Source organism: Bemisia tabaci, chromosome 4, assembly GCF_918797505.1.
Source record: "Bemisia tabaci chromosome 4, PGI_BMITA_v3".
Lineage (NCBI taxonomy): Eukaryota > Metazoa > Arthropoda > Insecta > Hemiptera > Aleyrodidae > Bemisia > Bemisia tabaci.
This window is the reverse complement of record NC_092796.1, coordinates 11,601,265-11,617,504: the sequence shown is the minus strand read 5'-3', so window position 1 is coordinate 11,617,504 and position 16,240 is coordinate 11,601,265. Positions and strand designations below refer to the sequence as shown.

Sequence of the window (16,240 nt, the reverse complement as noted above, 5' to 3'; positions counted from 1 at the left end):
TTATATCTGTTAATCTCTTGGATTATCTGTATAAAAACCGTAATATAACTTTTTTCCTCAAGCACTGAATTTTTCCCTACGCTTCTATAGGAAGAATATGGCTGTGAATCATTCATTTTTTTGAAAATGATAGGCATGTGAAATTGCATAATCTTAGCTGCATTATGAGCCTCAAAAAGCCTTCTACCGCAGATGTCATAATTGTCGTATTGCTAGTGAAACTGCAAGAATGCTTATCTCAGATACGGTTGTTCAAAGTCGCTGGCCCTATCATAATTTTTAAAGGAAACCTAACCACCATCTTGGCTTGGAATTTTCACAGAATATTTTGGCAATCGCATAACCCGGTTTGCGACGTCGCAGACTTCCTGTCATACTTTATTTTTTTAAACGGAAAACTACTCAATGGCAATTCTTTAAAACTACCGTGATTTTTCTTCCCCGTGCGAAGAAAATTCTGCAAAAACTTCAAGGAATGATGTCGATTTATTCTCCTTTAAAAAAGTAACATAGAGGCGGAGATTGTCAGACACCGCAAACGAGATACGTGATTGACGACTTACATCGTCGATATGTCTTTCTTACTAATCAGTAGTGGTTCGCGTAAGTCGACAATCCTATCTGGCCTCCATTTCAATATGTGTGTATGACAATCGACCCCAGACGAGGCAAATGCCTCCCCTAAAATCGATATCTACTGGGATGGGGGGGATGCTCAATACGCCATAATTTGTTCAAGTATCGAGTTAAAATTTTCCGGTTTCGGACTTTGATGGAACTTTTTTGATGGGGACCCCCTCCCCCCACTTCTGACACATCAATTTATGGCTTATCAAGTTTTTTTCCCATCCCGGTATGAAGGGATGCATCCCCTCCTAAAAGAATTATCAACATTTTTTTATGCCCCCCCTCCCCTCACTTGTGGCACATCAATGTACAGCCTATCGAGCGTTTTTGCTAAGCCCGGTATAATTGATCTTGATGGAGGAAAAACCGTGTTGCCAATCTGAAAGAATCACCGATGATGCTAGAAGGCCGTGACCCTCAATCTGACAACCACCATCATGCAGCATGATCCCAGGAAATAATAAGGCAGAAAATCTGTGGGAAAAAATTTCCAGGAACAGACGGTCGGGGACAGGTTAAAAAGAGGGCGATCGGCGCTAACCAACCAAACGTCGGATCAAGTGCGTAATGGCGGGCCACGTTTTCTCGGCGTTGTCGGTATTGGTTCTCGCCTCCGGAATTTTGGCGGAGAAATGGTGGGAGAACACGGTCATCTATCAGGTTTACCCTCTGTCCTTCTACGACTCCAACGGTGATGGAATTGGCGACTTGCGAGGTATAAGTCTCCGCGTTTTTCAGCAAACGATATGAATTGGACCGCGTTTAGCAGAAAAGAACCAAGCCATTGAAGCTATTGCCGAATTTAACTGGACAATTTAATTTTTTACAAGAGAACGTTTGTGCGGATTCCTTTGAAAATTTTGGGAAATTTGCTCCGTAATATGCAGAAAATTCACTGAAATCAGCACATAAATCCGCAGAAACGTTTTCTAGTAAAAAATTAAATTGCTTAATTAAATTTGGCAATAGCTAATGTGGCTTGGTTTTTTATCTGCTTAACGCGGTCCAATTAGAGTAAGAAAAAGCTTTAGTTGGAAAGAAGGAAACTTAGGGGTCGTTAAAATATTACTTAAGCCATTTTGGCCAACTTTTTGGCCCCTCCTCTCTCTGTAAGCAGCCCGCAGGTCAATTTCTCACCCTCTCCCCTCCCCTGTTAACTTAAGTAGGCCTGGCTCGAACGCCTACCCCTAAATTATTCTCGAAAAATAACGCAGAAAAGCTGAAACGTGCTTCTTAAAATAATTATTTCTATCGGACTTTATTTTTCTTAAAGTTACTGGCTGACGTAACCTTAGCCCTGATACTCCTCTTCAAATGGCTTACAAAAACACATGATTTCAATACGTGCACGATAACTTAGTCTGTCATCATGAGTCATTCGTAAAAAGCTGAGCCATAGCACCCATGTGCGTCAATTTTCTGCTTTTAAGCTTGAATTAAAAGGTCGCCTTGACAGTTTATGATGATTCAACGATGTGTAAAAAAAGATGGCACGTTGATCCAAAAAGACTATGAAGCCCTATGAAGGCTAGATGTGACGTATTAATTGCATGTGCCAGAATGTAAAAGTTCTATTTGCTCTAGTCTTTCCCTCCGAAAAGAGGAGAGGTGGTGGAAATACTCTCTACATTATTCTGTGATCATTTAGTTTCCGTGATTTTCTGATTCCTTCTACACTGTCCCAGGATTTGTAACAGAGAAAAACCGAGGATGAACTAATACATTTTGCACCAAAATGTAAACCTATAATTGCTGTTTGTTTGAGTACCAGGCCATTCGACAAACACAAAAGCGAAAATTGATATCAAGATTCATATGTTACCTATGAGGCTATCTAGTGAAGATTAAAACTATTTTTAGAAAAAATATAGGTTCTTGTGATATACTAAAACTCAGTTACATTCTACCATGGTACACTTAAGAAAAAAAAAATCCGTGATCAATGGAGGTAAAATAAATAGTGCATGCTCAACTCAAGTTACAGCTCTTTTTCCACCTACAATATAACATAGGTAGTAAAGTAGGTAAGCCAATCTCACACAATACAATGCTGATTTGATTAGTGATTCTACTTTTTCTGGGGAGAAAAATCTCAAATTATATCTGAAAATGTTTTCTTTATCCTGAAGAGTCATTTTTCTTTATGGATGTAGGCTTAAATTGTGGTTGAAATTTTAAACAAGCAGTTCCAACGCCCAAGCGTTGAAGGGCGCTTCTTTGACACAGTATATTACTACCAACTTATGTACCCGAAAGGCTGACGAAGATCAAGGTACACTCTACTACAGGTATGGACAAACGGGGTGCCGAAGTGGCAGCGCTGAGAAAATCGGCGATCGAGTGACGTATGAAGTCGTACCGTCCATTTGCCGCACATGCCATTCGCAGTCGTACTCTCGATGCTGTCAAATCTACGCGTTTTGACGACTTTCTAAAATTCCATTTGTCCATACCTGTAGTAGAGTGTACCTTGGACGAAGATGGAATTTGAAGTGGGATTCTTTAACAGCAATTACAGCAAAACCCTTCAAGACTACAGATCGACCGCGAAGATCTGAAACTTTCCACAAGCACTTTGTGACGAATGTATGTTGGTGGAGAATGGAAACATAAAGGATCCACTGTAAATCAGACGACGGGAAAGAGCGGCGGAACCTCTAAAGCTGGTGCGTCAACGCGATCTAGCGGACAGCGGCGTCGCGACGCCGCGAGGTAGGGCGCGCAGGTCGCGGGGGAGCGGGGCCGCGTGAAGAGGAGTTCAGCCAGGGGGAGGGGAAGCGCGGGTCGCGGGGAAGAGAGGGACCGGCGGCGGCCGGCCGGCCGGCGCACATTGGTTCCAGAGCCCGATTTAGGCGGCATTAATTCGAAAAATTGACTTTTAATAAAAATGAAAAATGGCACCACTGGTCGATACTACATACTCTGGAGAGTATCTCGGCCAAATATCATGATGATTGGATGAGTGATAAGAAAATTATAAGCTTCGAAAGGTAAGCGCGCAGGTCGTCTTTCTGCAGTTCATACCAGTTTCCTCGATTATCACAGTGAAGTGATTTTTATATGTGAGGTTCGTCGCCATTTTCGGCACAAAAGCACAGTTTTTAAAAAGGAATCCTAAAATTGAAGGTAAGTTTAAGGTTTACCATGTTGAAATCATATCTTTAGATTAAATCTACAGCTTTAGATAAACCCTTAGACATAACGCTATTTTACGTGATTTTCACGTATTTTTCCACATAAATGGCTGAATTTAACTACTTTGTCACCCTCCGACACCTTTTAAACGGCCATTTCTAGTTACTACTAATCCTAGGCATGGTGTAGATACAAATATCTTTTGCCAGTTTTTGCCGGTTTTTTAAATACAGCCTTTTAAAGGTCGCCCGCTCGGTTCTCATGAGAATTGTATATGTCACATTACGGGTTGGTGATACCGTTCTACCTTTCTAGCAATGATATAAAACTATTTTTTTCTTTGATATTCACTTAGAGAAGAGTCTATTCACTTGGTTTTTCAAAACAATCATGGCAAATACAATTTTTTAGGGGCCGCGAAACACTGATTAGACGTTTAATGTTGGTGCTAAAAATGATCTAATACTCCCTTAGTGGCTGGAAATAACTACTTTGTCACCCTCCGACACCTTTTAAACGGCCAATTCTAGTTACTACTAATCCTAGGCATGATGTAGATACAAATATATTTTGCCAGTTTTTGCCGGTTTTTTAAATACAGCCTTTTAAAGGTCGCCCGCTCGGTTCTCATGAGAATTGTATATATCACATTACGGTTTGGTGATACCGTTCTACCTTTCTAGCAATGATATAAAACTATTTTTTTCTTTGATATTCACTTAGAGAAGAGTCTATTCACTTGGTTTTTCAAAACAATCATGGCAAATACAATTTTTTAGGGGCCGCGAAACACTGATTAGACGTTCAATGTTGGTGCTAAAAATGATCTAATACTCCCTTAGTGGCTGAAAATAACTACTTTGTCACCCTCCGACACCTTTTAAACGGCCATTTCTAGTTACTACTATCCTAGACATGATGTAGATACAAATATCTTTTGCCAGTTGTTGCCGGTTTTTTAAATACAGCCTTTTAAAGGTCGCCCGCTCGGTTCTCATGAGAACTGGCTATATCACATTACGGGTTGGTGATACCGTTCTACCTTTCTAGCAATGATATAAAACTATTTTTTTCTTTGATATTCACTTAGAGAGGAGGCTATTCACTTGGTTTTTCAAAACAATCATGGCAAATAAAATTTCAAAAAAAAAAAAAAAAAAATCGCTAAAATTATCGATTCATAGTAAATTATTGTGTAGTGTTTCCTTTTTGTTGATTATTATAGGTACCTATGCCCGGAAGTAAGGGCTTTTCCATTTTATTATTCAGCAAAGACTTCATTTCTTTTTCTTATCATGATTTCTTTGTTCTTTCTTGTTGTTACCGGTTTGAGAGCCTCCAACCAGACATCAAAAGTTCAAAACTCCTAATTAATTCAATAAAATAACAAAAACAGTAATAAAATCACAAAAGCTGCGACTTTTACCTACTTTTTTTGGCATACCATTGTCTGAATCTATAAAATGTGATCATTACCGCAAGAATATTCACCTCCTCTCGTAGCCAGTGAAATTTTTCTTTCAATGTAATTTTTTGTGACTTATTTTGATTGCTAAATGTGTTCATGATGTTAATTATTCATCAAATTTATATGCGATTTAGTTGTTGTACATTTTAATATACATGAATTTTAAATTTGAATATATTTCTTGAATTTCGGACGAAAACTGACTCTTGCTCTTCTTGATTATCCGTAGGTACTTCAAAAAAAAAAATACAAAATACATTACAACCTCTTTAATTTAAAAAAACAACGGACCAGTGTCCGACACGTTCAATGCCTTTTCTCCCTGTCCAATAGTATTATTAGGACGATTTTTACTTTATTTTCATCCTGCCATTTCTTATACCTCAAAATTATGGAAGTAGATTCCGAAAACAGATCGTGTCAATTGCATGCAGGTATACTTCGTTCAGTTACTCAACGTGGCAACCCCCCTCCCCCTCCCTCCCTTCTCAAATAATCATCCAAAAATGAAGAATAGTAAAATCATTGGTCGTTTTGGATGATTAATCATTAAATTAGTCAAATGTATTATAGCTCAAGCTCCAAGCCAAATTGTCAAATAATTATTCCGGTATTTGAGCGTGAATTTGCTATTTTTCGCAAATTTACATGTTTTAGTTAACGATGGAGTAAAACTGACTTCAGATTCGTGATCAGCGACCCAAAAAACATATAAAAACATGTATTGCATGCCAACAAAGGTGATACTCTAATTAATGCCGCCTAGATCTGGCTCTGGAACCAATGTGCGGCGGTGACATCGGCCATGGATGAAAATATAGGCAGCGCTAATGTCTCCGCTAACTGGAGTTGGGGGTCCTTATTTATTCTCATGGTCCATGACATAACCTTAAACCTTCCGCTCAATGCCGCAAACAGCTGACGTGTCGATGCTGCGCCAATAAAATGAACCAATCACAAAGTAGCACAGTAATACGTCACTAAAATGAAGAGATCACGTGACTGTTCGTAATATTTTCAAATCGATCTGAAAGTACTGCCTCGGATATAAGTATTTAAAGCATAAGGAGGCCCTAAAATACTTTAACCAGGTAATACGTTCGTGCGAGATTGTTATGCTTAAAAGCAAAACATTTCACGAAAACTTTTACGAATACCAGATGCAGAAAAAAATCAAATTTTCCCGGGTGTACCAGAATGGCGTCATTACCCATAAGGCAAAAGGGCATGTAGTATAGTACATGTTACATCGGGGGAGTCGAACGGTTGGAAAGGGCGCATCTGGTACCCAGAAGCGCCCAAAAAGAATGCACACAGGGTGACTTGTAGGAAAGACACGTTTTGAATCGGTAGCTTACAAGAGTTTGGTAATTCATTGGCCAATCCATCCATTCATCCCTCCTATTTTTGAGATTTGTCGCACTTCTAGTCCGAAACAATGACCTAAGCTATACTTTTAGTTTAATTTTAAATATGGTTGACGCGTTACTTTTATGTCCTAAACAACATGAACTGCAATGTAAACGCTTTCAAATGAGTTAACGATTATAAGCCAGATTTATTCTTTTTTTTATTTTAATTCCCTTTTCAGGTATTGAAGAGAAAGCAAGTTATTTATCTGAGTTAGGAGTTGGGGCAGTATGGTTGAACCCTTTTTACAAATCGCCGAAAGTTGATAATGGCTATGATATTAGCGACTTCAGGGACATAGACCCTCAATATGGCACGATGGACGATTTTGAGAGGATGTTGAGAACTTTCAGGGATAAGTACGGTAAATGATTGATAGTTTCATCATGTAGATCTCAATTTTTTTCGACTCACCCTATTGTATAGTCTTTTTCACGTAAGAATGTCATTTCTTCTCCAAGAAAATTTTACAAAAGCGCAAAATTAATTGTACCTTTTAAAAGTCACAGAATAAATTTAATTTCTAGGAAAACGTGGGTTTTTCAAATATTATTTTAGTAATTGTTCATCCGTCCGCTCACAGCAAAAAATGCAAACAGCAAACAAAAAAACAAAAAAAGTTTCCTTCACAAGAACTTTCACAAATGGGATTTTTAATTGCCACCTGTGGAGGGTACCGAGTGATGATCCATGAAAATAAAAACCACACGTAACATTTTGTAGAGGCGCCAGCCTAAGTTTGACACAAGAGATAATATCACTTTAATAATCATTTTAAACGATTCACTGTTAGTTAAGGAGGGGATGAAATAGCAGTGTGCACTGGAAATGAAACATTGCAGCGCGCTTATTTTATTTGATAGGACTGAAATGTTATTTACGAGTCAACTTGTCAACTTATTGTCACAAGTTAAAAAAAAAATAGAGAATGGCAATTTACAAAATAAAACTGAGGCATTCCTCATGGAAAGAAATTAACCGAGGAGTCCAAAGGAAAAGTATAGATGGTATTGCAAAGCCCATTCCATTTAATGTCACACAGCGGTGATAAATATTATTACTTCATCATTAATTTCAGGAATCGAGATAATAATAGATTTTGTTCCAAACCACACAAGTGACCAGCACGAGTGGTTCAAGAAGTCTGTCAAAAAAGAGGGTAAATATACGGATTACTACATCTGGAAAGATCCAATAGGGTGGGAAAATGGTAAACCAATTCCTCCAAACAAATGGGTAAGTATATGGTTTCATGATCTAACTTCGTTTACTGATTTGCAATTCATCATTCTAAAGTTAGTTGGTGTTCGGGAATGTCTCTACATATCTCCGTTGAGATACATTGTTTATATGGAACAATAGAATATATCTATAAAATACTGAAAATAATACTTTCATTAATTCAAGAGCCAAAATGTTGATGATGAGCAAATTTTAGATTATTTAATTCAACTTCCAATCTCATTTTATTATATCAATACATTTTGAGGCTATTGAGTGATCGAAGATTTTTGAAATGGGGAATTTTTGAATTTTACTGCGGGAAAGGCCTCTCAGGCACTAATTGTGAGTTAAAATTCCTACGGATCATTTCCATCCGTTGATCTGCTTGTAGGTATAATTCACAAAAGTTCTCAGTAAGACTGATACAAGCTTTTACAAACTGATTTTAAACAAGCCAAAAGGGCTGCTGCGTCTTTGCGTCAAACAGAAATAATCCGCCTCAGTCTGGTGTCTCCGCTTCACCGAGCGCCTTCAATTGTTTGAACATGCAAACAATGTTTGCTCTGCGGTTGATGAGGTGGTTTGTGGCGTAAGGCGCAGTAAGGAGATAAATTTCACGAATAACTGCACTGGCTGCTTACGAATTTCACTCACTGAGAAAGATCTTTTCAGCTTACTCGCGACGGTTTATTTTTTGCCCACTTTTATTTCGAGACATGATATTCGACATGTCAAACAAAACTCAAGATTTGATGTTTCGTATTGCCGTGAACTAAAATCTCCGTCCCTTGCTTGCTTTAAGTCATAGTAAAATTGGTTGAAATTTCACTTTTCCAGCCAAGAAAGGAGTTAAAAACGATTTTTTTGAGCTAGATAGTTAAAAAATACGTTTGTCACGCATGTTTCAAAAGAAAGTAATGGTTGCACACTAAAACTCGAAGTAATAAACCTGAAAGTTGTTTCATTAACTCGCGTTACCATGTATAACCATTAACTTCTTGCCGAATGATCCACGATCAATGCATGTTGCATTCTTAAACACTGACATTGAATTAATGTAGATTCTAGGTGAAATCAAATTTCACTATGATGTAAACAACTAAGGGAAAGAGACATGCAGCAATTCAGGAAAATACAAACTACCAAATCTATTTCAGCAAACGCTGAAAAAGTCTTAAAGTTGTCGCCAAGACTTCTTTTCTTAAAAGCTCCTTTTTTTGCTTAACCCGAGTATGATCTCTGGTAACTGGAGAAATCCGGATCGAATCAAAATTTAAAAAAAAAAAAAACTTTTTGCGACAAATACAAGAATCATCATGCTCAAGTCAAACATGTTTTTGGTGCATCCATCGTCTATTACTAAGCAACATTATGAACATCATAATTGATTTCACTCTTACTAAGCATCGTAATATCGGTGTTGGTTGAATAATTTTACAGATAATAGTCCCAATGCTCGGGTACGTCAGCGTGGGAATGGAACGAAGAGAGGAAACAATTTTACTACCACGCTTTTTACAAAGAGCAGCCCGATTTGAATTTCCGAAATCCAGACGTCATCGAAGAAATCAGGGTACGTTCACGTCAATTTTGTAAAATGTGTAAAACCTTTTTCAAGCGACATTAATCTCAATGAGCCGCAGTTGTGCCGACAGAAACTGCAAAAATGAATAAAAGAGGGAAAAAAACCAAGGATCGCAATCTTTAGTTTTAACCCATTTGTACATCGATCTTTTAGAGTCAAATACATCAAAATTTGAGCGTTTCGTTGCGCGTACACCTCGCTGCAGCACAATAAAAGCACAAAATGTAAAAGAAAAAATTAAAGTGCTTTGGAAATCATTAAATTTGGCACGGAACCACCAATATTTAAAAAACACACATTATATTATTCTTCTCCTTTGATAAATTGATACATATTTTTTCCCCATCAATTTAAATGAGAATAATCAATGAAGAGTGTGCAAACATTTCAAAATCATGAGTTAAAAAACGCTGACTATGCTAGTATAAATATTAAAGCGTAACAGAGCAGAGCGGCGTGCTGCCGCTGCTCGAGAGGCTCACTGGCGCCTGCAAACCTAAGTGAACACTTCACGCATTGCACAATGCTTGAAGTATCCACTTAGGTCTGTAGGCGCCAATCCGCGTTTCGTGCTGACCGCCCGCCCGCCGCGCCGTGCGGCGGCACCGGAGGCAACTATTTCACAACAGAGGTGTTGCACAGTATTATACGAAATTGAACATATTAAGAATGACAGGCATCCTTTAAAAGTACAGATCTTTCCTCGCAAAATGAAGCAAGATACTTATCGTACACAGGAAAAATCTAAGAGCTTTCAGCTGAGGCAAATATAGAGGTTTATCCGGTTCAGGTATAACAAAATGGGAATTTCTTAAAAGATAATTAAGTCCTATTAACACCAAAGAGGTGTAGAGAGTTTTAGTGACTTTTGTCTCATGGAATTGACGCTCCCCCATTTTTACCAAAACTCTCAACTATATATTATTCTCCGTTGGACCAAACAGACAAAACAAAAAAACAAGCAAACCCTCATTCTTCCAAGACATTATATATTTTCATCCAAAAACGTCGTGAGCAATTGTCGTTTGTATTTACATGAGGGCCAATTAACTTTGGGTCTCAACTGGACCAAAACTCCCGTGCCGAAAAAACGCGTGGACGTAAATTACTGGAAAAAACAGGTGCGCGGACAAAAAATCGTTGACGAAATGTCCTATAACCCATTCAAAGCGTCCTCACTTGGTGTTGAATGTGACAAATACTTACCATACAAATATTCGAACTCCTTGATGCAACTATTCGAGCTCCTTGGATGTCCGTATTGCATACACACGTAATTGAAGGCGTTTTGACTGTCCAGGCACTCACCGCTTCACCTGCGGCGCGGCGCGACGCTAACTGTGGGCTTTACTTTGAGGATCCAAAATGACAGAACGCTTTCAATTCTTCCTTTATACCACAAAGATATCTCTTCAGCACAAATTATTGCATACATGATAAGTGGTGAGTAGCTCATGTGCTTCAATTTTGATGCAGCGCGATGTTCTGAGCATGATTTGTAAAGCAACTATTCATACTGAAGAGATGCCTTCGTAGTATGAATAAAGACTTGAAGGCACTTCGTCATTTTTCATCCTCGTAGTGAATCCCGCCGCACAATAAAACGAGCCTTACAAAGAGATTAAATCATGCAATTTTCGATCTATGTGCTCAAATGATCCTCGGTTTCCTAGTAATAGTCTCAAAATTGGTGAAAATCAATGTAATACACATACGGGTCTGACAGGCCATTGGAAGTTTTCGTAGAAAAAAAGCGTTAAGAGTACTAGAGTTAAGTGCAAAATTTTTGAACAACAAGCGCACAAAATTTGGAGAAAAATTTGACCATTCGCCTTTCGAAAAAATGAAATGCGACAAAAAATCTGTGACATGACCAGCCAAAATACACGTATATGATTTCCTGGGTGCAATGGCGGAACTACGGTCTATAACTCAATTAAGGCTGGTAAATGTGTAGTGATAATTATATTATGTTCTGCTCTTTTTCTTCTGAGATGTGAACCGCTCCTAGTTTTTCTCTTTATGTGCATTTCAGGACCTGTTCCAATTCTGGCTGGAAAAAGGAGTGAAAGGCTTTCGAATAGACGCTGTGCCTTTTATTTTCGAAGACGAGGACTTGACAGATGAGGCATTCTATGGCGAGGAAACCCAATCTCTACCCGAAGCTTATGAACTAGTGGAGGACATGCGAGCTTTTGTGGACGAATATGGTGAAGAGCATAATGTCGATATGTAAGTTGTATTGTACTCCATTCCTAATTTTATCTTGCTCCAAGGGTCCGTTTTTTGCTTATGTGAGGATATTACACGTTATTACTTTCGTTTTTAACCATGATACCATTATTGGCGGATTATTTGCTGTCATTTCCTGGTAAAAATCGGCAATAGGAGCTTTGTTTCAAAATACAATAGGAATTCTTATAGCCGGCTATAGAAGGCGATAGAAAATCATAAAGCTGGCTGTAGAAGGTGAAGAAAATCATACAGCCGGACTATATTCCTGGCGCCGGACTGTACAGTTTATTCCCTGGCTGTAGCTTTATCGCCATCGGCTATAAAAGGCTATAAGAAATTGTACACTGGAAAAAAAAAACACATTGGATCTAGAGTCCAGACTCTTAAACCGATCGACAAGAAAAAATACTCTTGATTCAATCAGATTTAAACTTAAATCAAGAACCAAGCCTCTTAATTTGAGCGGATTTCCTTTTGATTTAAGCTTAGATCTGATTGAATCAAGAGTCCTTTTTCTTACCAATGTTTTCAAGAGTCTGGACTTATATCCTATGTGTTTTTTTCTCCAGTGTATAGCCGGCTATAGAAGCTATAGGAAATCTTACAGCCGGCTGTAGGTCTATAGTTTTTTGGAACACAGATCCTACTGCCAATTTTTACCAGGGTTTTGATTGTGTACTCAGTATCCATTGATAATTTACCCTGCTTTTTCTGCTTTTCACATTCGTCCTCTGCATGATGTCAAGTTGATTCTTTGCTTGCAATGTTTCAGTATGCTGATGACTGAAGCCTGCGTTAAGCCTGACATGGTTTTGAAATATTTTGGAACCCCTGAATCCCCGGGAGCCCACATACCTTCAATTTCCTGCTCCTCACTCATTTCAGGGAACAAACGAACGCTCGTGGGCTTAATAACACTGTTGCCGGCTATTTGGGAAGTTTGAAACCGGATCAGATGCCTAACTGGGTGGTGAGTTTTTGAGTTCTGATACATTTTTTTCGTCAATGAAAAATGTAGGATTTAAGTTGAAGGGTCGACAAAGAAAACTATATTCAAAGAATTCAAGTACATAGAGTAGAGCGTACATAAACTGCTTAATATTGATTTGAATTGTGTGAAGAACGAAATAGAAATCGAGAAACAAAAATTAAGACAGGTTTTTTACGTTTTTTTTTTTTTTTTTTTTTTTTTTTTTTTTTTTTTTTTTTTTTTAAATAGCTTGAAATAGTTTATCACTTTGCCAGTCCTTAATGACGTATGTTTTGATCCCTAACCGCCACCGTTCCCTATCATACCAACACCCTTAAGAAATCCCCACTTGAGCATTCAGCATTGAATTCTATCCCCCAACCTCTCATTAATGTCCTTCCGCAGCCTCTCCGGTAACCTGCAAAAGTCTAGCTGTGAATGCCTTTGGAAATTTCCCGCTCAAAGGTTGCACTCTCTGCCAACGGTCAGAAATTTTCTGCGACGACTTGCTTATAAACAATCTGACAGTCGCGAAACTTCTATTTTTTGTCCAAATTGAATCCGATGATACGTAACTTGAGGATTCAATTTAAAACATCAATATCTTCAGTCAAAAATCTGACCAAGCGAAATCGGTTTTTTTGTTTGTTTGTTTTTTTTTCTATAACGTTTGCTTGTTTACCTGTGTATTTCAGTCAGGAAATCACGATATGGTGCGGATTCAGTCCCGTATGGGAAGCGCTACGGATGTAGACCTAGTGAATATGCTCAACCTTTTGCTGCCTGGTACTTCAACCGTCTACTACGGTGACGAAATCGGCATGGACAGCTACCAGCGCATGGACAAATCCGGACTCTCCGCAAAATTGCAAGAAGACTACCGCACTCCTCACAGAACTCCCTTCCAATGGTCCGATGAAAAAAATGCAGGTACAATCCGTACAACTATGCCCTCGGTTGATTTCGATATGAATGCACCACACACATTGCTGATTATCTAGAAACTACATACTTTTTGTCGCTAAAATAAATAATAAAATGAGATTTGCAAGAGTCCTTGTGAGCAAGAGGAGAATTTGTGCACTTAACACTATTTTTACATATAGATTGATATTTTTCCGTTTAATTGAAGTCAATAGTTCTTAACTCTTACATCTTGCTCATAAAAATGAAGATATTTAAAGTTTCCGCTCGGTAAATCTTTCCTCGAAGAGAGAAAAGAGAAATCATTATTATGAATAAGATTTCGAATAGCACATTTTTGCAGAAGTCCTATAATGTTAACGTTATGGCTGCTTTTAATGTTAAATTATTGCAGTAAGCTCATTCATTTCCTATTCAAAATAGCTCATAGCCGTTTCTCGCCGCAGGACTTGGAGCTAGGAGCCTTTCTGCTAAAAATGATCATGTTGGAGAGCGGAACATGGTGCCATTAACCATTTTGACGCTTATTAATGAACTACCATGTTGAGATCAGTATGTTACAACAATGAGATTAACTTGGATGGTTTTTTTAACAGAGCTGATACCACAATGGTAACATTAATTGACACCAATATGATCCAAAACGTACGATGTTAGCAAGAATATGATCTCAACTTGTTACCAAAATGGTCGTTTTTGGCAGGGTTACTCCGCCATAACATCGTCGCTCATAACATCCTCTCATTTGGAAAGGTACAATTTGGTACTATTTCTTATTTTTTAATGTATATTTTTATCCAACAGAAGAAGGCTATGGTGTTTCAAGCCGATACGTCTTGGTGAATGTATTCTTTTCTAGAGAAAAAAAAGGAGGTGTTCGCATTTTGGGCACCTTGGATTTTTTTAATGACTTTTTTTAATGACGGTAAGTCGGTAGGTGACGTGGGTCGACGATTTTTGTCATTGATTTTCTTGGAGATGGTATCGTTTATGGAAAAAATCATTCTACGTACAAAGTTTGAAATTATATCATGAGTTGATTCAAGCAAACAAATTTACGGACGTTATGGTCCGTTTTTCATACTTTGAATTCCAGATTTTGCTGGAATATCGACGCCATGTTGTACCGACCTACGTCACGGAGTAAACAGTCCTCAAGATGCAAACACCTCCTTTTTTCTTTATGCTTTTCTGGTATTGTCACCCACAGTTGTATTTTTTTTTAAAAAAATTATTTCTCGTCACGGGCTATTCAGTTTTCAACATATCTCACATTACTTCGCCAGCTTCAATCAATGCAGATTTGAAGAGAGAAATTCGTGGACTTCATTGATTTCCTCTTTTCACCGTAAATTTTTGTAAGCCTGCATCTTCATTTTTATTTTGTACCTGATGAGAGTCTTTTTTCGACAGGGTTCACCAAAAGTGATACACCATGGCTTCCAGTGCACCCAGACTACTACCGAGTGAACGTAGTAGCGCAGAACAGGACCTCTTGCGAACCAGGCGAAACAACCCACTTGAAAAACTTCAAGAAAATGGTGGAATTAAAGAGGACGAATCTTGCTTTTAGGAAAGGAAAAGTTTCTACTTACGTACTCGATGACGACGTCTTTGCTTTCGTGAGGTACATCTAGATATTATTTTTCAAAATTTTAGAGATCACATCAAAATTTAGAAAAATAAGAGACACAAATTTAATAAACTGACTAATACGAGGGGGGACCCAAAAAAACCGGAATTTTGCTGTAACTTGGCAACAATGGAAAATATTCAGGTTCCACCGCTAGGAGGTGTAACTAGGAGCTATGAAGAGTCACTAGACCAAATTTCAACATCGTAGCACATTTTCTTTCCATTTTGGCGAGACTTGGCTTCAGGGGTGTTTGGCGACTTCGTAATTTTTTAAGATGGGTCAATTTCAATAACAACACTTAGAGCTCAAATTTTTCTCTCTTGCTCGATAAAAATACGGCTTTCTCCGTTAACCTTTTAAAGTGCTGCTTCTGAAGGACAAGCCTTATCAAAAAGGTCAGTGTAAGTACGGTTTTTCAGTTTCAAAATGGTCTGTATCGCCCGAAACCCCTGTACGGCTCTAAACCGCTATCGCCATCAGCTAGAACCGATGAAAACATGAAATAAATCGCGTTTTTGTGAATGAACATGGTTAAATATCGTTTTGTCTACTAGCAGATATCACTTGGATGTAATACAGAAATATTCAGAACATTGCTGTGAAAAATTTTGGCATAAAACGCGTTGTTGCCGAATTGATCCCCTATTTTGCGCGCAAGCCGGTGACGGCCGCCTGGCGTTCAGCCTACGTTCGAACAATAAATCACACTTTAAAACGAAGAAAAACATGTTTTCACTTATGTTATAGGTAAATCATGTTCCCTGCAACATTCACTCCAAAAATTGACAGAGTTTAGCCACACATAGCCCATGAAAATCACCTATCTTAAAAAACTACGAAGTCGCCAAACACCCCTGAAGCCAAGTCTCGCCAAAATGAAAAGAAAATGTGCTACGATGTTGAAATTTGGCCTAGTGACTCCTCATAGCTCCTAGTTACACTTCTTAACGGTGGAACCCGAATATTTTCCATTGTTGCCAAGTTACAGCAAAATTCCGGTTTTTTTTTGGGTCCCCCCTCGTATTG

The 16,240-nt window shown here is 38.3% G+C and overlaps 2 protein-coding genes across 2 annotated transcripts in view; both read left to right on the top strand.

Moving 5' to 3' along the window:
- The first annotated feature begins 1,194 nt into the window (after positions 1–1,194).
- LOC109033519 (maltase 1) lies at positions 1,195–12,628 on the top strand. Its single transcript, XM_072299062.1, has 5 exons — positions 1,195–1,342; positions 6,822–7,004; positions 7,719–7,876; positions 11,485–11,681; positions 12,457–12,628. Exons 1-5 carry the CDS (start codon positions 1,195–1,197, stop codon positions 12,626–12,628), a joined length of 858 nt encoding a protein of 285 aa, XP_072155163.1.
- Positions 12,457–16,240, top strand: part of LOC109033525 (uncharacterized) — a 31,617-nt gene continuing 27,833 nt past the window's right edge. The window contains 3 exon segments of the mRNA XM_072299061.1: positions 12,457–12,654; positions 13,350–13,584; positions 14,992–15,205. Of these exon segments, the coding sequence (XP_072155162.1) occupies positions 12,640–12,654; positions 13,350–13,584; positions 14,992–15,205 (464 nt within the window). The 5' untranslated portion in view covers positions 12,457–12,639.

Bases quoted from the DNA above. Each gene is read 5' to 3' on its own strand.
- LOC109033519 (XM_072299062.1), top strand. From the start codon at position 1,195: ATGGCGGGCCACGTTTTCTCGGCGTTGTCGGTATTGGTTCTCGCCTCC. The intron at 7,877-11,484 runs GTAAGTATATGG...TGTGCATTTCAG, and splicing joins CAATTCCTCCAAACAAATGG to GACCTGTTCCAATTCTGGCT. The intron at 11,682-12,456 runs GTAAGTTGTATT...GCAATGTTTCAG, and splicing joins GAAGAGCATAATGTCGATAT to TATGCTGATGACTGAAGCCT.